The 23,496-nt window shown below is 39.2% G+C and overlaps 1 protein-coding gene across 2 annotated transcripts; it reads left to right on the top strand.

The window, feature by feature from the left end:
• Positions 1–23,496, top strand: LOC139469830 (interferon-induced GTP-binding protein Mx-like). 2 transcript variants are annotated; one of them, XM_071252132.1, is made up of 15 exons: positions 1–195; positions 1,069–1,098; positions 2,785–3,003; positions 3,462–3,614; positions 4,069–4,223; positions 4,718–4,856; positions 10,030–10,228; positions 11,183–11,258; positions 12,825–12,947; positions 13,837–13,987; positions 14,634–14,878; positions 16,175–16,292; positions 19,031–19,117; positions 19,396–19,463; positions 20,858–23,496. In XM_071252132.1, the coding sequence occupies exons 1-15, from the start codon at positions 132–134 to the stop codon at positions 21,077–21,079; spliced, it is 2,049 nt and encodes a 682-aa protein (XP_071108233.1). In that variant the 5' UTR covers positions 1–131; the 3' UTR covers positions 21,080–23,496. The 2 variants fall into 2 exon arrangements, with proteins under 2 accessions (XP_071108233.1, XP_071108234.1); XM_071252133.1 differs by lacking the exon at positions 1,069–1,098.

Below are 23,496 nucleotides of genomic sequence, written 5' to 3'. Positions count from 1 at the left end.
GCAACGAACAAGGTCTAGAACTAAACAGCGGTTAATAAGAGCCCGCTCAAAGCTCAAAGCGGATGCAAGCTTCGTAAATCGAGCTGTTTTGACGGAGGAGGACGCAGCCCGAAGAAACTCAGACAGATACGATGGGGAGAAACAAGAAGATGAACCGCCATTCTATTCCGACGACAGCCTCGCCTGATAATACCGGTAAGGATAGGTAGAATCGATGCACTTGGTTGAAATCAAGGCAAACCGATTTTGTGCGTGTTTTTGTATTTTTTATCCTGTAAAGTCATACTTATCACATCATTACACTTTATTTTATATTTTATGTCACAGGTTAACTTTATTAAACAATGAACTGTCTGCTTAATTCATAGTTTGCAGTCATATATTTTGTCTATAACAAGTCTGTCTGTTAATGTCATGGTGGTCTTCATGTTGCCGCACGTCGTCATCATGGTGAAAAGCCGTATGACGTAAATTCATTTCCTGGAATCGTCCACATGAATAGAACAGTACGATTGCACAAGGCCCTTGCATTGATAAATGAATATTATACTAACGCTTCTTTCAATATCTTTTTATGCACATTGCATGCTTGTTTTACCTTTAAAAAAGCTTAATTTAAAAAAAATGCAACAAAATGACACATCATGCAGAAACTATTAAGTTATATGGTCGCAGCCAAAGGAGATATCGGGAAACGGCTTTTATGTCTTGATGTATTTAATAATGAGATTACCCGTGAAAATCCGGGGTCGAATGGTTCTTCAGCTACAGCTGTAACAGGGGACTAACGGGATCGGGTGGTCAGGTTCGCTGACTTGGTTGATGCATGTCACCGTATCCCAATGGCGTGGATCGATGCTCATGGTGTCAATCGCTGGATCGTCTGGTCCAGGCTCGATTATATACAGACCGCCATCATAAAGCTGGAATATTGCTGAGTGTGGTGTGCAACAACAAACAAACAAACAAACTTGCAGTCAGCTTGATAAACAGTTTGAGTTTTCATTCAGTTTCATCTGTTGTTGTCTGTTTCGACATGCTTGATGTTTGCGATATCCTGCTGAACAGTGGTCTATTCGAGAGCCGGGAATGCGGGAGGTAGGTGGTTCGATCCCCGGCCGCGTCATACATAATAACGTTAAAATATGGTACTTGTTGTTACCCTGCCTGGCGCTACCCGTCGGCTGAGTATACTGTGTCTAAACGGGGAATCCGTGTTAGACTGCGGCATGGTATCTCAGTGGTCTAGCACAATAAAATCCGGACTACAGTAAACTACAAGTATAAAATTAATCCTTGTCTGTTAAAAATGTTGAATAGCTGAAATATTGCGGCGTTAAACAACAAACAAACAATAATGAAATACTTCTGAGAATGTTTAGAAGCATTTTAAGGGGTACATTCAGAGGAGTAGGGTTTTGAAGACATGTAGCTCAAACAAAGTCAAATGATATGCACCCGGGGTGACCACAAGTTCCCGAGGCAAGTGAGTTAACTGACTATAAAAGTCCAGTTTCCACCCTTGCCGAACTAGGCTGGTATTGTGGAGTTACATTTTGGCTGGACTAACGAGTCTATATGCATAGTCCAATCAAAATCGCGCACCGAAATCGAAAATTCGGTTCGTAAAATGTCATGCAGATTTCGGTCGACTGCAGGATTTGCAAAGCAGGTGCACCGCTAACTCGTTGTCAACAGATATTTTCTAAATCTTTTCATGTTTTTAATCAAGGTGCTCACGTGATTTGATGCACTTCGTTTTGTTTGAAGCAAATGCAAGTGATACGAGAGGTTAAATCTGATTGGTCAATAGGAGAGGCATAGAAAGGACATAACTCGTAATAGCCACTGGTGGCGCTACGATCGAGCCAAGGAATTCCAGCCTAGTTCGACAAGGGTGGAAACTGGACTTTTAAAGTCAGTTAACTCTCTTGCCTTGGGATGATCGGGTGACCACTGACCAAAGTGAAAAAACATAAAAGTGAAGCATGTAATACTGCAGAAACATGTCAAGCTTGAAAGTTATTTGACAAGCGGCTGTGGATCAATTGGGCAAAAACGTTTTTTAAATAGTTTTTGCGCGTTGTCAGTTGTTCATCCACTCAATGAACCATTGAAGACGACTTTCAAGTATATTTGAGTCATATATTCATATATTCCAGCTGTATGACAGCGGTGTGAAAATAATAGAATCTACACCAAACAATCCTGTGATTGACATCATGAGCATCGAACATTTGGGATACGATGACATGCATCAACCAAGTTAGCGAACCTGACCGCCCGATCCTGTTAGTCGCCTCTTACGACAAGCATCGTCGTGTATTACGACAGGGGGACACGGGTGACAATTCGCTGTGCAGAGTTTCGTCCCTTGGGCACGCCAGAAACCTATGATTGTGGGTTCGAATCCCAGTTCGCCCCGATTATGTTTCTATGTTTGTCAGCACCGTACCCGTGGGTTTCACCGAAGTGATGCAGGTCTCGGGCGTTTACCACATTATTCCTACCACATTAAGCTGACACGCCGCGATATAACTGGAAAACTGTTAAAAGCGGTGTTAAACCAAACTCACTCATTCTTTTACGAAAATCCAGTAATATCATTAGGCCGGAAATGCTTATATTTATGTTATTGATGTAGCTACAGGCATGGGAACCTAAAATGGAAAATATCTAATGTGGACATCTGCCTTTACTCGCTCCAACATGATATAGATGAAATACTGTTCAAAGTGGCGTTAACCCCAACCACTCACTGATAAATTGTCAACCTGTCCACAGAGAGAATGACTATAGTGTCGACAGAAGAGAGAACTAAAGCCTTAACCTCGTCCTTCGACGCTGAGGTGCGCCCTCTGATAGACCTGGTGGACAAACTCCGAGGGTATGGTCTGGACAGTGACATCAACCTCCCTGCCGTCGCCGTCATCGGTGACCAGAGTGCCGGCAAGAGCTCTGTTCTTGAAGCAATCTCTGGCGTTCAATTGCCAAGAGGAACAGGTAAGTTGTGTTTCAGAGGCAGGTGTTATACAAAACAATACAATTACATCGAACGGTAAATGGGTGAAAGGCTGGTACATACAGGTGTATATCAACTGAGTCTGGATCAACATGTTGACAGCTTGGGCAAATACGTAGAGACTAGACATATTTGTGGGAAGTCTGCTGAAAGTCCAAAACCATCTTCCGGGTGCATGGTATATTTTAATTCAAGTCAGATGTCGTCGATAGTGAGCTTGAGCGTTTTTGAAAAGGTCAAAGGTCCCTTGACCATGTCCGAGTCTAGCCAACAGCAGATATAACTTGCTATAAATTTGGCAATATTATGAACGTCACAAATCATATAATATTTGCAAATTAGCCTGGACTGATTTCGCGACATTGCATTGACAAAAATTGATCAAGTGAGTTATGTTCTCAAACACATTTGAAAATTCGAAGTGATTCGTTTTATATAGGTATAGTAACAAGGTGCCCGTTGGAGATGCGGATGAAGCATTCAGAGGATGAGGACATGTGGGAGGGAAAGATAATGTACAAGGACGTGCATGACATGGACCATGAGGAAATCATGCTGAACAGAGAGAGCGTCGGAGAGCTCGTGCGGAAAGGTGTGAAACAATTAATTATATTGATTTTCAAATGTTCGTTATAACATGAACTAAGAATGAATATATTCATTTTCACTTAAAACCAAATCAATATACTTCTGACTAACCAACTGTTTGTTTGTTTTTCAACACCGCACTCAGCAATATTCCAGCTATATTACGGCGGTCTGTAAATCATCGAGCCTGGAGCAGACAATCCAGTGATTGACATCATGAACATCGATCTACGCAATTGGGATACAATGACATGCATCAACGAAGTCAGCAAGCCTGACCACCTACTCCCGTTAGTCGCCTCTGACAACAAGCAAAGTCGCCTTTTACGGCAAGCATGGGTTGCTGAAGACCTATTCTAACCCGGATCTTCACAGGTCGACCTACCAATTGAAAGATTTAAGTTCCGCAAGGTCTGAGTTCGCTGTCTTGACACGTGCTATTGGTATGTTCCATGCAGCTCAGAAGGAAATGACAGATAGTGCGAAGGGCATCAGTGATAAACTCATTACTCTGGAAGTGACGTCATCAGATGTCCCTGACCTCACCGTCATAGACCTGCCAGGTATTGCACGGAACGCCGTCGAGGGTCAGCCGTTTGATATTGAAGCGAGGGTAAGCTCTGACGTCACAGTAATACAGTGACACTGTTATACCCATTTTCAAAACATGTCATTCGGTCAGGAAAAGTACAATTTAACCATTTGCTGGACATTTAAAAAATATTATCAAAATAAAATTGAGAAAATATTTTTTTAAGACAGTGAAAGATCGATTTTTGCAACCAGGCATGCGCAATCTGGTTATGCGGACGCCATATCAAATGTTTCATTCAAAGGATATTTTTGTTATTCTAAACCTCTGATCAGAATAGTGAATTTCATAGAATAGTTGTCCAATACATTGTACACCCCAGAATATTTTGAACTGATATTTACATCCTTTCAACAATATAAAACAGTTTTCGAATATTAAATTCTGTCTGTAAATTATCTAATGAACTGGAGCACCTCTAAATCAGTTACGCCGTTATATTACTGGAATATTGCCAAAAGCGGCGTAAAACCGTTCTCACTCACTCTCTCTAAATAAGTTACCATTTTTTTCAGATTAAAAGTATGATCCGTAAATACATTGGACGCCAGGAGACTATCATCCTTGCTGTTCTACAGTGTAATGTGGATATAGCCACATGTGAGGCACTTAAAATGGCAAAGGAGTTTGATGACGAAGGTGGCAGAACTCTGGGTAGGTTGATCTCTTTCGTTAAATGCTTAAAAAGGCAATCAGAAAATGTATTTAAATGATATTGCTCTAAGTTTGTGTAGATACTTTCATTTATCATACAATGGGTAGGTTTCTCGGCAGGATAAAGCCAACGGATAAAAACGATATCCGTTGGGGTCATATGCGGATAGAGATGCAAATATCAAAGGTCAAGTAGGGACTACTTTCACTGTTTATAAACAAACATGGCGTCGCACTTGTCATTCGGCGATCGAGTCAGAATTAACCACCGGGAATCTGGATAAACTACAGGGATAATTGCTATCATTATCAAAAGAACAGTCTAATATACTGAAAATCTGTGTTTAACTGTGACGTAGCGAAGGCATTTTATAAGTTTGGCAACTTTGGAGATATAGCCAAGTGGGATCAGTAGCCATATCTGTGCTTGTAGAGCTCTGCGGCTTAACCCTCTTGGTGCCACGGGACCATATACGGTCCCTCACTTTTCACACCCGCATAGTGCCAGGGGACCATATATGGTCCCGAGAAAATGCCCCTTTTAAACTGTGAATTTTGATATTCAACACTGAGTGCGCTAAGTCAAAACTATAACCATCATCACCCAAATCATCTTAGCTTTAACATCGTGTAACTCGTACTTTATACAGTGCTACGGATTGCGAAATATGGCGAGATTAGTAAAGTGGCTACCGCTCTTCTCGGCCTTTTTCTGCCATGTTTGAACACCAAGCGAATGACGACGAATTTTGATTATGCACCCATGTCACATACACGTAAATATTTTCAGACAAAATCCTTGTTCATAAGAAAAAATATGACCTGAGTGATCAGAAAGACATATTTTTCCCAACTGTATATTTATTCACGTAAATACAATTCTGTTCACTCCTTATGAACATGTTTATTTACACGTTTTGTATATTTTTATCGACTATCGGTAATGGTGGAATGGCCGGTACACATGAGAAAACGACAGTGTATATTTCCATTACATTTATGACGTACATTGAATGAATTTATAACCATCATCACCCTAATCATCTCAACTTTAATATCGTGTAACTCATATTTTATGCAGTGCTACGGATTGCGAAATATGGCGAGATTAGTAATGTGGTTACCGCGCTTCTCGGTCTTTTTCTGCCATGTTTGAACACCAAGCGAATGAAGGCAATGTTTATTATGCACCCATGTCACATACACGTAACTATTATTATCTCAGACAGCCAATTTGAAAAAGAAATCTGATCGGGCTGATCAGAAATGATTTACTTGTCCCCACTGTACAGTTATTGGCGTAAGAGTACTAACGTTTAGTCGGCCACGGTAGTTTTTTGTTCCAAGTATTGCATATGTTTATCGACTGTGTGTCATGGCGATTTAGCACGGCGCTACATACCAACCGACAGTGCAGATTGTCTTTTTATTTATGATGCTGAATTACAGAATATATTCAAATCAAAAATATGGAAAGATAGCTATAATCGTTAATATTAAGTTGGTATTGTGTATATCTATGGGCAGGAGGTTCATGATCAAAACCTAAACATTGAATGGCCAAGCCCGAAGTGATCGACAGGGCACGTTCGCCTCATATCTGTGCCGCGATTTCTTGTTTACAGGTTGTCCTACATACTTGCCCGTTCAGACAAATAACTGCTACTTTTTTCATATGAAATGACTAAGAGTCATGTGTGATTGCTCAAACTACCTGACCGTGTGAGTGACTTGCCCTAACTGTTTCACATTTTGTCGCAAATGGAGATTTCAGAAGTGTGGCCACGACATCTAACGTGAGTCGACGCTATATTGTAAACAAATTGTGTCAAGGTCGGTTCCACATGTGGTAGCTCAGGCCCCGTTTCTGTCGATGGTACACGCGATACAAACATAATGCAACTACTGAAAACATCAACATAACTTCTACAATGATGACATCAATACCTTTTTGTATTTGGATTAACCGCTTATGGATACGCTGTGCTTTTAAGTTCAATTTCGATTTGTTTTTCCTTTCATTGAAACTGTGATAATGGCGGTGTGATTGGTTTGCTGAAATAGTATTTTCCATTCTAATGTACATAGTACATGTTGTGATTGTAGAAGATAATTGATAACCAATTGTGTATGCATATATATCATCAAATACACATTACTAATCTCTTCAGAAAATGGAATATATTATAGCTCGTTTTCAAACATTCTGCTATGGATATTAGATCAAATAATGATATTAGATTTACAAATTATTTATGTACACTGTACTCTCGATTAACGTATGATAATCTATTGGAAGTCTTCAACTCTTATTTGATATGTCATCTGAAATGTCAGCAATGAGTACAATTAATTTTATTTCGTTACAATCTGCAATTTTATTCAAATAGGCTAATAGACTGTCGGTGATTTCCCGCCGCTGTGAATTTGTCGTCTGGACAGGTGCGCGTGATTTGACCTCGCGTGTTGTGACGTGGATGACGTCACTTGAAACAGCTGATCTAATGTTGTGGTAGTATAATGGATACACGTGGTTTCATTTTCCAAATAACAATATTCTCTTTGACTGAACTAGAAAGCATATCTAGTACATCACGATTGGAAAATGTCTACGGCGACCGAATAGAATATTTAGAATATTTAGAATATTTGGCGCAGTTTTCTAATTTTGGTATGTTGACATGTGCTTTTCATATATGTTTGAAGGCTTGATATTCCAAAAAAATAATATGCATTTAGTTGAGTACAGTGAGAAAGCTGTCAAAATGGATCCAATATTAAACCACCTAGATTTTAAAATATTTTAGCTTCATCTATTGGAATCTCGAATGGTTCAATTTATAACATAAACAGTAAAAGTAATTAGATCTTCTCACAATATATAGATAATCAATTTCTGAAAGACAAAAAGTTTTTAGTGTAAATGTGACTTCGTTTTGATGTTTTATATAGTTATATGTATGTCTTTTTTCACTCTGCATTATCTAAATTACCAAATACTTCGACCAGTGACATATAGTAGTAATTAGATTCTACTTTGTTTTTTATCCTAGGTATGAAATAGATTTTCTTTTTAAATAAATATTTGTCTAAGAGCAAAATCAATACATTCTTGTGGTTTTTTTTCACCATTTTAATTTGTATATCTTCCCTCCAAGCTGTTGTTTAGCTAGGCCAAAATTAAGAAAAAAAAGGAAAGACATAATAAACCATTTTTATGTAAGATTTTGCTGGTTAAATTTTCGGAGTTCAATACCAAGAATATATTTTTCCTTTTATGACAAATAATTCCATTACTTTCATTGACCTACGATCATTATCTATTTCAAACTTTTCCTTCAGTAGAATGGGATGGAATGGGAAACTAGTGGAAATAAACTATCACGTATGTCCTTTAATGTACATGTACATACCTAGCTATAGGTGTAAATACACTTCTAAAGTCGTATTTATAAATCAAATGAATAAATGAAAGAAAAAGTGGTATTTCATGGACTGGCCATACAAGTATATTTTGAGCAAAGGTCTAAGTTAGGCAGCCAAGTGCGAAATACGAGCTGATACGAGGATGTATGTTTTCTGGTGTTCATAGTGAAACAATGACATATGGCGCCCGAGTTGCGAGTGATCGAAAATAGGTTTGTTGAATAGATTTGCTGCCCATGAAAACGTTTCAACAATTTTGATTGAATCTACATGTACTTACTCTTGGGTGGTATTACGTTAGTATAATCTTGTTAATTATTAAGAAATAACAATGATGCCCGATATTGAGCGATGTCAATTTGAGTATTGTCAGGGCTGTTTAGCGATCTTTCACATTTTGTCCTTTGAAAATGTACGATGTCAATTACCCGGAAGTTGATTTTATCACTAATAAAAGAGCACGGTCATTGAAACATACATGGACGTAACTGGGATTTCTTCACGATATACATTCCAAACTGTCATTCGTTTTGTGACATAATCTTTGAAACAGTCTGCGTATGAATTAATCACTACCACTTCCGTCAATTTTGTTTTGACGTCAAAAACACGCACAATTTCATCGGGTTTTTTTATCGGTAAATATAACTCACGGAAAATTCTCAGTGAATGTGTACTTCAACATAAATATCATATGTCTATCACTGTTAGGACATGTACTTGCCAATGGTATGAATTATTGGTCATTTAGATTTCAAACAAGGGCGCTTACTTGACTTTGCTTGCCATATTCGGGAGCGTCCATATTACGATTAATGTGGAAAAGTAGGAAACTTATAATACCAGCACATTTATCGATGGCTGGGCAGTGCATAGATCTTTTGGATTTGGTGACTTTAGATACTGTTGGAAAGACAATCAACTCGAGTTGCATGTTATACAATTTGGTTACATTGTGTGAAGAAATAAAGACGTTGCAACACTTTTGATACAATGTATACATTTTTGTAACCGCGACGTCAGCACAGTGCGGCACTGAGCGGTTGGCAGGCTGACTGACGTCCAGGCACCATGAGGGTTAAAACCTCCTCCACAAATTAAAATAGTTGGATTTGGCGGAAATATGTTTGAATTGTTACCTTGTTTCGTTTTGTCGCTGTGTGTACATTTGACTACAATTCTTATCGTTATGACAGGACAGACCGACTGTCGACAACATCTGACCGTGGCCGTGACGTCTCATAGTATAGGGTTAGAGTAGCTTCCCTTTGACAAAGGGCAGTTACTCTAGCGGACAGACCGATGGATTTCCGCGAAAGGCAATTAAAAACAATTGTTGTTTTGCGTATATGTTGCTTCGCCTCTGTATAAGAAACCTATTTCAGTTGGAACTATATTGGCTACTGTCACTGTCTGACAGACACATCACTTACCCTGTGACGTACTAATTATTAATGCGCGCATTCCAGGAAAACTCGCAATGTTTCGGTTATGTTTGTGAGAGAGGGAAAGCGATTTTGAAGCACAGAATTAAAGAATGACATTATATGATAAAGAGGTTATCACGCTTGTGTGTTTGGGGATGGTAAATATCCTGTATTAGGAATAAACACTATGTATTTAGCTCGCCAAGGCTCGCTAAATACAATGATTATTCCTAATGCAGGATATTTACCATCCCCAAACACACTCGCGTGATAACCTCTATTTATCAATGGAATTTTAATATTAACATGAATCTGCACAGGAGTTCTAACAAAGCCGGACTTGCTGGACAAGGGAGCCGAGACGGGCGTGGTGAGGATTCTCAACAACATGGAGTTCACGCTGTCCAAGGGCTACATCATTGTCAAGTGTCGAGGCCAGGAGGCTATATCGGACGGTCAATCCTTGAAACAGGCGCTAGAAGTAGAAGAAGATTTCTTCAAAAGTCACAGACATTTTGGGTAGTGTTATCACCGCACTGAAAGGCATGCAACTAAGTACATACATCTATGAAACCATCGTTATCTGCAGTTAAGGCGTCAGACCAGTATATCTGTATCAGACTGGGTGTGATTGCGCTCAACTAGCGACATCGCCCGCGCATTCAACTTTTGCCGGCTGTGACGACATAGCGAATAGCCAGTGGTTGTCCTCCCTAACGCTTAAAACGAGGACGGCAGTTGTGGGCGGGGCTTATCGGTCGGGACTGGACTGTTCTATTCATGATATTAATCACTAGATTGTCTTGTCCAGAACTGATTATTTACAGACCGCCGTCATATAGCTGGAATATTGCTTGAGTGCGTTTGTAAACAAGAAACCAACAACCAAGCAACTTGCAAAATGGGGCTAAAAATGAAAGATGCCATATAAGGTTTAGTTCGGGAATTATCATAACTATTTAAACATGCATCTAATTTAATGAGATATTGTTACATGTATGTTAATTATCCGGGTTAGATATAGGTCTTCAGCAACCCAAGCCTGCCATAAAAGGCGACTATGCTTGTCGCAAGAGGTGCCTAATGGTATCGGGTGGTCAGGCTTGCTGACTTGGTTGATGCATGTCATTGCGTGGATCGATGCTAATGATTTCAATTACTGCTGGTCCAGACTCGATTATTTACAGACCGCCAGCATATAGCTGGAATATTGCTGAGTGCGGCGTTAAACAACAACAGATATTCCTATGTTCCAGCTCCTTGCGACCATCATTATCATTATTTACAGTAAAGACCAGTATGTTATAATCTAAATCACACTGGGTGTGATTGCGCTCAACCATCGACTACCGTTTACTTGCAAGATGGAGATAAATATGAAAAGTGCCATATAAAAATAAGCCAGGGTAGCATTTTACCTATTCAAACAGTCATGTTATTTTATGAGTTACATGTATGTTTCCTATGTTCCAGCTCCTTGCGACCATCTCAATGGGGAATCCCCAACTTATCAACGAGACTGTCACGTGAGCTGAAGAAACACATCAAGGTGTGTATAACAAAATAGTTAGAGTTACTCAAGCTTTGCCTGGAATATATTTTACGCACTTACACAGCATTTGCCTTTGGATTTTCGCCCTGTTAGATGTTGTGGTGGGGGTGGAGCGAGAGAGGAGGCCTGAGTTTATATCGAAAACCATAAATTGTCATAAATCGTGCTTGAAAAATAAATAGAAAAATTATTCTTCAGATTTCTACAATAAAATAATTTGTCTGCCAGAAAAATATCATTGTCGCAAGGTGTTTTTTAAAAGAAATATTTAGGCCCATTGTTTTAATTTTAACAAATGTGTATGGTTTGGCATTTGTAGGTAAATAATATGTAGTCTCCATACACACTCACACGTCTTCCCCTGCCCCAGAATATCAAATAGTTGGTCTCTTCAGGCTATTGGCATGCTTCGAGTTGGTAGACTAACGGGATCGGGTGGTCAAACTCGCTGACTTGGTTGATGCATGTCTTCGTATCCGAATTGCGTAGATCAATGAGCATGATGTCAATCACTAGATTGTCTGGTCCAGATTCGTTTATTTCCAGACCGCCGTCATATAGCTGGAATATTGCTGAGTGCGGGGTTAAACAACAAACAAACAATAACTCTTGGTAACTCTACAACATGTGACTAATATTGAAGGCCAAATTAACCTTCAAATAAATATGTTGAAAGAATCTATGTCCGATAACTCAACAAGAGCAACTTTGTACATATTAATACTAGAGTAGGACATTCAAGTTGAAGTTTCAAGTGACCGCTATTCTCGAAGTAATTCTGACTATTTAGGCACGAGACTGTCACAAATACCTGTTGTATGACATGTTTATGAGAGCTAGCACCAATGTTTACAACTATAAAATTATGAGTGCATATAACCAAAACTGCGAAGAATGTCATGAAATTCTGTGATAAAAATGCACAAAACTATTATCAAGGCAGCTAGAGGCATTCCTTTCAAGTTGTACAGCATTGGGAATGTGTTTCCTCAAACCGGAAATGCTTGCATTAACTGGAAGTGCGTATTATTCTCTCATTCAGGCAGTTTGAGCCAAGTTTGGAAGTACTGAACTTTTTTTTTAAACGGAACGATATGGTTAAACGTAAGTGACAGTACTCTCTTATCAAGGTAGCTAGACGCATGGGGATTTCTGTTTGAAACTACAGTAAAGTACGGTTATAACGAACTCAAAGGGACTTCTAATTTTAGTTCTTTATAACCGTAGTTCTTTATAAGCATATATACAGCATAACTACAGCAAAAAGTCGGGATCAAAACGTAAGTTCGTTATATCAGTAAGTTCGTTATAAGCGTGTTCGTTATAACCGTAGTTTACTGTAGTTTGAAACTTGAAACTAGAAATGAATGAAGTAGGTTAGCTGGAGACGTGTCCTTTTAGATCTGATATGAGCGTTTATTTTAGAAGACCAATGTTTTCCCAAACGGAAGTACATGTAATGGTTTCTGTGGTCTTGGTGAAAAAACAGTGAAAGGGTTGATACTGGTTGTACTTACAAACAGGGATTCTATTTAACACTGCTCATAATGAACAATGTTGTAGAAACTGTTACCGGATCTGAAGGAGGATGTGCGCAGCAAACTTCTTGAGACGGAGCGTGACTTACATGAACTTGGCGAGGATCCGCCAGCGACAGCCTCAGAGAAGCGGCAGATGGCTCTCCGGGTAAGTGACTGAGTTGGGTTTAAATAACCCCTTTAGAAATATTCATTTCACGGGCATAATGTAATAAAGGCTTCATCCCCATGTGGGTAATCAAAGTCAGTTAGTAGAGAGGCTACGCCAATGTAATTTCTTGTAGGAATTAAATATATATTGAACACACGAAAGTGGTCAAATGTAAATAATTTTATATATTGGGATAACACTTTCTTAGTAAAGTTCACATTCTCGTACTTTATTGGGTTCAGTACCATCCGGGATTCGAACCAATACTGCCAGAGTGAGGCACCTAATCGCCAGCACACAAAGTCAGCGATCTAACCCACCCAGCCACAGAGGCTTCCACAATAATGAAAGTCCGACAACTGGTTGTCAAGATCACGTACTTTGTATACACCTCTGACAGGTGTAAATTGGCAGGACTCCCATGGCCGGAATCTATGAACACCCGATTGCCATTTAGAAAGTGGTCACATGTAAATAATGTTACTTGTTAGTGGCAGTCAGGGTTCGAATCACGGATGGGATTCAACCCAAACAAGTACGTCAATATGTACTTTACTAAGAAAGTGTCATCCCAATATATAAAACTAGTTGCACTAAACATTGACTAAAATGACTCAACAGATAAAACAGGTAAGATGGTATAAACCATTAACAATCAATCCTTGATTATGATGCGGTAAGCAATAACAAAATAACAATTGTATGCCATTTATGAACTTTGAACAGATGTTGTCGAAATTGTTTCCGTTTACAAACCAACTCAGTGTATACATGTATTCATATTCTTATAAGTTTACACATGGTCCCAAATCTAGAACCTTATTTAGAGGAAACACCAAAGTAATTTCATGGAAGCAATACTTTATGAGGTGTTATGTTGTCACAGATGGTCACCGAGTTTATCAACATTGCCACCACTTTGACGAATGGAAAACGTTGCGATGACCCAAAGTTTCCGCAACAGATTAACACCTTATTCAGTTTTGCTCGCCGGTCTTTCACAGAGTTGCATACAACCGCTGCTCAAGAGCAACCAGGCATGTAGATTGCATAACTACTTAAGAATATTTTATAGGCATTTACATTTTAGCGACTTTGGTCTATATTACACAAGACTGATTTACACATTGCATTTTAGCACAGAGACCATCGTAAACAATTGAAACTGAACGAGGGGAAGTAAAATATAAGAAATATCAATCCCGACAATAATCAATAACTCATAAACAGTTCAATATTTCTTCATGAACGTTGCCTACACATGATCTAAAAACCAATGCCTTTTGACCTTATGCTCTCCTGGCAGATGCTCTACCACTGGACCACGGCGGCGGTAACTTGCATAGGATCGATTCAGGAATTGTTTCAATGCTTTTGCTATTCGTTTGTAAAATTTAATTTTAGAAATATTTCACAATTCACTAATTATAATGTTATAAATTCACGTTATTGGAATGTAAGGAAAGCACGTAAAAAATAGAGGGAATCATTTATCGTAGTCTTTCGTATTAACCATAATAACAGTTCATCGAGAGGCAATAGCTGAACGGAACCATGGCTCATTTGTTTTGTAATTAGGATTAACATACTGAATTGTTTGTTAGGGACTTTTAAACTGACCTCAGGTGCTTATGTTCACAGTACATTGACTGACACATACATGTACGTATTTTCTCCTGCTAGACACAAAGGATCGGACACTGAAGACCGAACTACAACAGAGGATGGAAGCGTCCCGAGGTCGAGAGTTCTGTAATTTTCTGGGCAAATTTGAACTGGTGGAAAGTTATGCTCGGGAATACGTCTTGAAACTGGAAAAACCTGCACTTCGCTGCTTCGACGAAGTACATAGCAAGACGATAGAAATTCTAAAGATTCTAGCAGAAAAGTGTTTCGAGAAATTCCCTGATTTTGCAGACAGAGCAAAGGTCTTTAACACATTTTAATTCCTTCTCTTTAGTTAATCGTATTCTTTCACACAGTCATGAGCTGCGGCAATCTCATTAAAATCCGATCTTAGTTCTCGCTACCGCTAAACAAAGATCTGAGGACATCCCATTGCGGTTCACGTCAGACCGACCTTGCGCGAACTTTGACCGAACAATGGAATGACCAATCAGAAGGCAGCTTTCTCGTGCTTTACGGCACAAATTTCAAATTGGTGACTACGCTTCGAAACATATGAACATTTGAAACCTGAACAAAAAAAACATTCTGGAACGGCTAATAGATGGTCTAGATTGTAAGGTTTCAGTCGTTAAACCCGGAATACACCCATGTTAAAGTTTCGAGATTGCATGTTTAGAAATCACATTCCGACTGTCACTTTCGTAATCTGGTAAGCGACGCACTGATTGGTCGGACGAAAGGTCGTTCTGACGTTACCCCTAATGGGATGTCTTCAGATCTTTGTTTAGCGGTAGCGAGAACTAAGATCTGATTTTAATGAGATTGGAGCTAAGACGACCAATAAGAAATCTTCACAGGACTCGAGCTTTTAAAAACCGCGCACTAGTGCAACCTATTATTGAAAAATGAAACTCATCAGTAATATCTATATCTGACTTCAACACAGCATCCATTTCTGAACACACTCAGTACCTCTAAACTTAATTTACAACACAACATCACCGGTCCTGTGTTCTATGTAATTTGCATGGTTTACTGAGTGAGACGTCATCAACCTCAGGGTACTTCAATATAATGAGCACATGTTCCTATTACGTTTCACAGCAATACGTCATTAACTTCTGTGACACTGGTACCACTGGATTTTGGAGTATGACGTCAACAATCTTCAGCTATGATGTCAGTTTTAGTGTGACGTCATTCCGACCTTACGTCACAATAAGATTAGAATGACGTCAACAATGCCCTCTGGATAACGGAAACAATACATTGTTGTATACATTGATATGACCCCAGGGCACATATGATTTTTATGAACCCCCATATGTTTGCCCTCGTAGGTAATAATATAAGAGTAATGCTATTTTTCAGGGCATTATAATTTGCAGAAGCCCGAGGTCTTCCATTAACTTCCCGATGAAGGAGGGCATTATCAGGTTACAGTGGCCCGCCCATTTCTGATAACGTGCGGGCGGTTTAATGATAATTCTGTCCGTTTTAGCTATAATATCAGATAGACATCAGTAGACATCTTACATGTGCAATGTATGTATTATTGTAATTCTTGGAATATTTCTGTTTTCTACATCATTCAGGAAATTATCATAAAGACAAGGAAAGCGACTCAAAATGACTGCAAAGAGGAAATACAGAGGTATTTCAAGATGGAGAATCTAGTGTACTCCCAGGATCAAACGTATGGCGGCGAGTTACGTAAGTGGAGTCAGTGAAAACAGTTATCATCCCATTGACTGGTCTCTCAGTATCTATAAGAATATTTCTAAATTTACTTGGCTTGTTAGTGCCGACTCGACTATTTACTCGACTACTATACGACCGACATATTTTGACATATCTACAAACTGGCTCGTACAGCAAATAGAGTTATGAATATATAGAAGATATATCACGTGTCGGGTGAAATATCATGTCTCCTTATCGAGTGACGGGGAAAGGAGATATTTTCACGAGTGGCGTAGTTACGAGTCACGAGATGAGAGAAACATGACATTTCACGAGACACATGGAATATCCAATTTATATATACTTTTTGTGTAGTTTTCTATATTCCAAATGTAAATCTTAAAACGTAAATTCTGCCTACCTGACACGAAGGCCGTTTCACCATCCCTTGTGGTTGCGGCTTAAAAAGTAGTTCTGAATTTGCATATTCTCAAAAATTATAAACAAAAGTATTGAGCGTCACGAAAGTTCTTTATCATACATTTGGATATGATTGTATACAAAATCAACTTTAACAAATTACCCTTGAAATCGACGAGACTTCTGTTTGATGGGAATGAATACAAGCTGGTCAAGTAATAAAAATGGTGCTTTCCGAAACGAACAGTCTCGACTGGCGAGTTAAATGAGACATTTACAGTTTCTAACGAAACATTTTTCGAGAGAAAAACAAACACCAAGAAGTGTAGGTGTTACAATACAAGTATACTGACGTCATTCAATTGACTGGGACCCGTGAAGATTCCGGGGTAGAATAGGTCTTCAGCAACCCATGCTTGCCGTAAAAGGTGACTTTGCTTGTCGTAAGAGGCGACTAACGGGATCGGGTGGTGAGGCTCGCTGACTTGGTTGATGCATGTCATCGATCCCAATTGCGTGTATCGATGCTGATGATATTAATCACTGGATTTTCTGGTCCAGACTCGATTATTTACAGACTGCCGTCATATAGCTGGAATATTGCTGAGTGCGGCGTCAAACAACAAACCAACCAACCAAATCCATTGACTGGTCTCCGAAATGTTTTCTGAATTCACTTGACTTGCAACTGGTTATGCTTCTTCCAAGATGCATCTTCAATCATGTATTCTATGAATATGTGCTCTTCGAGTTTTTCCTGGGTCGTTTTGCAACTTTACAATTTTCAGATAAAACAGACTTGATTTTCGACCGCCTCCGTGGCCTAGAGGTAGAGCGTCCGCCCGGAGAGCGGAAGGTGCGGGGTTCGATCCCCGGCCGCGTCATACCAAAAGACGTTAAATTATGGTACCTGTCTGGCGATGGGCATTAATGGCTAAACCATGACTTGTCGGGTCGGAGTCAGTATAATGTGTCGGAGTGGGGATATTCATGTTAAACTTCGGCATGGTATCTCAGTGGGCTAGCACTATTCGGCATCAGTCCGGACTAGTACAAGCAGCCACACACACACACACACACACACGTGCATGCATGTCGCTATATAAGTGCAATAATCTTGGACGCGACGTTAAACCCAATTTCACCTCACTTGATTTCCAATGTTAGAAAAGTGTTCGCATGACTGGACATACATCATATATACTTTCACCGACATGTATTGATCTATTTGATACCAAAATACGCTTTGGAGATATTCACTTTCTAAAAGGACTGTGTCAGTAATCACTAAATAAGCGTTGTCTAAATACATTAATATATTTGGCTGCGCAGAAGTTCGCTTAAGAATAATCAATCAAGCAAATGAACAAAGTCAACAATGAAACTAGCATCGGAGATCGTCCATCCGCCCGCTTCTCAAAGGAGACAAATTTTCTCAATAACAATTTAAAGTTAGAGAAATGAAATTTTACACACTGTTTTAGTGGTCTTAAATGAGTTATGACCCTTGCGCCGTGCATTTCAACTTGGTCCATACTGCGTGAAATGGTGACAGGTTTTCTACTAAAATTACATGAATGAAAATTTGCATGCTTATATAAGAGATACTTGTCAAGACTGATTTCGAAAATTGTATGTATACAATTACATGATAGTTGAAATGAAATACAAATTCAAACTGACAAACAATGAAAATAATTTAGCTGGGGTAAGAGTATTCGGTGTCACGGCAGCCATCACTTGTATGTAAACATAACGGGTAGTCGGCTGCGAGTTCAACTCCAAGCATGGTTGTAGCCACCTATCACAGTGGGGAGCTTTGTCTGGTGGCGCAATAGTATAAGAGAGCTTCGCGAACGGGATGACGATGTGAGGAGCTTGAACGTTTTTAGAGTTGGAGTATACACAGTTACTTCCCTTGATCCATGTTAGAAGGAGTATAGTGTCGACGATAGGGATACTTTTTCAAAGAAACTACTGAGATTAGCTTATCTAATCGATACTTATTAAGACTGAATACGAGAATTAGTGCCATAATTTTTCCAGAGAAGGGTCCTTTTGTGTGTATAAATTTTCACATTTAATATTTTTTTCTGATGACACTCCAGCGACCCTTGTGACTATCCGTTCTTAAGGCTTTATAGGACTCTTTCTTTATAGTTTATATTCACTACTTTATGAACAAACAAAATTCTAATGTTCCCCATGGCGGGCGATGGTGATAACGCTGTTTCTTGTTAATTCTAAATTTGTTGGCTCTGTTACCGTGGTAACCATCAAAATCTGTTTATTTCTCAGTAGTGAACATGTAATGTAGTCCTTTTGCGAATGTGTATTGTCGGTTCTAGGAAATGAAGAGGAGAAACGAAGGAAAGAAGAGGAGGAGGAAGCAGAGAGGAAAAATAAGGCAGCGTCAAAATATAACGTTCAGTTAGGTACTGGCGTATTGATAGCGTCACGATCACGAAAAGGACTTCTCATTTAATACATCAGAATGTAATATTTGCTTGACTCCTGCGATTTGAACCTAGTCACGATATGTGGTGTTGTTTATAACTTTATTAAAATTAACATAGTTCCTCGAATAGTGTGTATATAGAAACAATATACAGGCTGAAGCTACTCCTTCTGACAATGAATATGCATCTACCGAGTACATAGTTACACAATATGATTTTTATAACATTGTTATAAGAATGTTTCTACATTTCAGGCTATGTAAAGGATGAAGATGTGAACGGTATCGGCAAGGCATTGCTGAGTCTAAAATCCTATTACCAGGTACATTGCTATATCTTACTCCATGATGAATGTGTCTTTTCAATTTGACCCGCCCGGCAATTGTTTTTCTCAACATATGTCATGCATAGACTTCAAACCCGATACAGCCCCCATATAACACTGGAGACATTATAAGACATGATAATGCGACACTGAAGGTCGACGTTACGTTCAAGTTTTTCCTCATTTTCCAAACAACAGCTTATTTTTGCGAAGAATTTTATCGATTGACTCAAGCTTTTGTCGATATACCGACATCAACAACATATTTGAGGCTTAGAACTTATTTCATACATAAACAGTTACATATTTCTGAGAGGTCCTTATAATGATAACATATAGCAAAACCCTTAAAAATGGCAGATTTCTGGTAGTCCTTAGGATACCTTAACTATTGGGCAGTTTGGCAAGAATAATAGGACTAGTGCCAATTTCTACCGCTGGTATAGTCAAACACTCCTCGACATATTTTGCTTAATACATAAGAATATAACAGAAATTGTTGCCTACAAGTTTCTTGTAGGAGTAGAATGTTGGATTGTCATAGCATACCTGTTTCTTATTGTTGTATCGATACAACCCAGTATTTAACATTGTTTTGACATGTACATAATTCCGTCACCTGGTAGCTGAATTCATTTTATCAGTAAGAATCTAGATGTTACGCTCATGTAAACGATTCTTGAATACTACCAAGAAGAGATTAATATCACCAATGTTCTGGGATAGCCATACATCACCAAAACCGACACTGAAGAGTAAATGCTAGTATCTAACGTCCCCTGCCTATGTTTTCACACCAGCTTCATCCAAGCCTTTTCATTAAAAGATAACACCCGACAAGTGTGAACCCCGTATCTGAAGATGCAACCAAATCGGAAGGTCTAAAATGTACCCTGTGCTAGTTTTGTGGTTTGCCGGGAGTATATGCATTGCATTCTAGAATGAATAAGTGAAACGAGTGTATTCGTGTTTCGTCAGTGAAAGTGGATTCTTTCGTGTGCTCAAGACCCGTGAAGATCCGGGGTAGAATAGGTCTTCAGCAACCCATGCTTGCCGTAAAAGGCGACTATACTTGTCGTGAGAGGCGACTAACGGGATCAGGTGGTCAGGCTCGCTGACTTGGTTGGTGCTTGTCATCGTATCCAATTGCGAGGATCGATGCTGTCAATCAAAGGATTGTTTGGTTCGGACTCGATTAATTTTTACAGACCGCCGTCATATAGCTAGAATACTGCTGAGTGCGGCGTTAAACAACAAACAAACAAAAACTAAAATGAAAGTATTCGTGTTTCTTCAGTGAAAGTGGAATCTTTTCATGTAATTCTTTCGTGTGCTCAAGGAGAGAGAACTACTGCTCTCTGTGTACCAATCCTCGCGTACATTTGTTTCAGATTGCTGCACAGCGTCTCTGTGACGTCATCCCCATGATCATTCAGCTGCACGTGTTCAAGGAACAGGTGGAGGATATACGAACCCAGCTGATGGACATTGCTTCTGATGAAAAGACCATGGACCACATGGAGGAAGATGCATACATGGCCTATAAGAGGAGTGAATGCAAGTCTCGTCACGAGAGACTCCAGCTGGCGGAGGAAGAACTTGATAAAATCTAATTTTCATTAATGTCAATCCATGCCCTGTCTCTGCTTGCTTCTGTCACCCCTCTTCGTTGTCCGGACAACCCATCTGTAATTTCTTTAATGCATTGACATATGTTAATGATGTATTGGGAATCGTGCAATGGACTCTTTTATTTATACGGATAAAAAGATTTTGGTTTTTGAATGGACGAATGTATCATGTCGTATTACGTGTTACTATAACTGTTCATTTTCTAAATGCGTTTTAGCTTTTATTACTTGGTTTATGGATTTCAACAAATCAGGAATGTCATGAATACATTCAGTCTAAGGTTTCGTTTATTATTGCGGAGCCTGATAATCACTGAAACGTGACAATACTCGCAAATCATTTCCCTGCCTTATCCGACCCCCTCAAGATTCCGGGGTAGAATAGGTCTTCAGCAACCCATGCTTGCCGTAAAAGGTGACTATGCTTGTCGTAAAATGCGACTAACGGGATCGGGTGGTCAGGCTTGCTGACTTGGTTAATGTATGTCATCGATCCCAATTGCGTGGATCGATGCTCATGATATCAATCACTGGATTGTCTGGTCCAGACTCGATTATTTACAGACCTCCGACATATAGCTCTAATATTGCTGAGCGCGGCGTTAAACAACAAATCAACCAACCCTGCCTTATCCAAAGCTGTAATACATGTTCAGTGACGCGTAATCCAGGCTCATTACATCACGTCGACCAATTACATGATTTAGCATCACCGGTACTCCAAGCAGTGCATATCACATGTGAGTATATATCACTAAAATGACGAATGGAAAATAGAAAATTTTGAATTTGTACTTACCTGACAGAAAATCAAGTGAGCTTATATTATGGCCTGTTTGTCCGTAATCCGTCGTAAACAACTTCTCCTAAGAAACCACTCTACCAATGAACCTGAGACCTCACATGCTTGTTATCTCCAATGATAACATTCCGATTTGTTCAAGAGGTTTAAATCCCATTTTCAATATGGCCTCAAAGGCATGCGTGTTCCGACTAGGCTTGTTGTAAGAGACGACTGACGGGATCCGGTGGTCAGGCACGCTGACTTGGTTAATTCATGTAATCGTATCCCATTTGCATACACCAATGCTCATGAAGTCAATCACTGAATTTTCTGGTCCAGACCGCCGTCGTATAGCTGGAATATTGCTGTGTGCGGCGTTAAACAAGCAACAAACAAATCCAACCAATGATGACACCCCAGTTACTTCAGCACGTTCGAATCCAATCTGCTATAGTGAAACTCTATTTGTGGATATTTCTCAGCCATTTTTGAATGTTATATGATTAACTTAGGGCTTCACTCTCACATTAAGCTGACGCACCCTGATATAATTGGAATACTGTTCAAAGCGGCGTTAAACCCATTACACTCACTCACTAACTGGTATATTTAACATTTAAATGTTCCCAATTTTGTTGTTGATTTTTTTAAATTATGACCTATTGTCTAATGTGAAATATGTTTTTAAAGAGAAAACAATATGTGAAATGCTGGACTTCCCCATTGACAATATCTACGTAAAACTTGGGGGTAAGACATTCAGGCAAGAAGTAGGCACCCCCATGGGCACCAATTGTGCTCCCCTTCTTGCGGATCTGTTTCCTGAGGCATATGAATCGGAATTTCTGTTCGGATTTGGCCAAGTTAAAACGAGGCAACTTGGCCCAGAAGTTTAACTTCAGCTTTCTCGATGATCTGATATCGTTCAATAACAATCAAATAGCCTATTCCCTTCCACTGATTTACCCACCTGAACTAGAAATAAAGGAGACCAGTGAGACCGCCTCATCTGTTTCATATATAGGTTGATGTATAAAGATTCAGTGACAAAACACTCTCCACAAGACTGTTTGACAAGAGGGATGACTTCAACTTTCGAGAAATATTCCAGCAGCTCCAGCCTTTGGTGTTTACATTTCACAACTTTTGAGATACAAACGAGCATGCTCTTTCTACCAACATTTCAAACTAATTTTGTTCGCTAGTTGTAAAGCAGTAAAGCTTTCAAAAGGTTTTACGGTAGACATTTGGAGGACATTTCCAAATTTGACGCATCAGTGACAAAAATGATGTCCGATGCAATTCCCTATTTTGACCATATGTTCCCATCTTTTTTTCAGGTGAACAATTGACTTGCCTTTGCATGTATATATGACGGGTGCCACGAACGCCTTGTATCATTACTATTTGATAGTGATTCATAAACACATGCTTTTGATATAGTCGGAATCGTACAATCGACTCTGCTTTATGCAGATATTTCTATTGGATATGAAAAGGGTTTTGTCGCTTCATTTACGTGTGATATATATAAATAAGTATCTGTTTCTTTTGTTCTTCATAGATAATGTTTCATATTTCACTAGTGAAATAATTTTCTGCTTTTTCTGCACTT

Source organism: Haliotis cracherodii, unplaced genomic scaffold (assembly GCF_022045235.1).
Source record: "Haliotis cracherodii isolate W230 unplaced genomic scaffold, xgHalCrac1.p SCAF_2, whole genome shotgun sequence".
Classification (NCBI taxonomy): Eukaryota; Metazoa; Mollusca; class Gastropoda; order Lepetellida; family Haliotidae; genus Haliotis; species Haliotis cracherodii.
This window is presented reverse-complemented; position numbering and strand designations above follow the sequence as displayed.

What these genes read in the sequence shown, in the direction of transcription:
- LOC139469830 (XM_071252132.1), top strand. Translation starts at nt 132, where the DNA reads ATGGGGAGAAACAAGAAGATGAACCGCCATTCTATTCCGACGACAGCC. An exon ending in GAGAGCCGGGAATGCGGGAG is followed by an intron (nt 1,099 to 2,784) that starts GTAGGTGGTTCG and finishes ACCTGTCCACAG; the next exon opens with AGAGAATGACTATAGTGTCG. An exon ending in AAAATATAACGTTCAGTTAG is followed by an intron (nt 19,118 to 19,395) that starts GTACTGGCGTAT and finishes TCTACATTTCAG; the next exon opens with GCTATGTAAAGGATGAAGAT.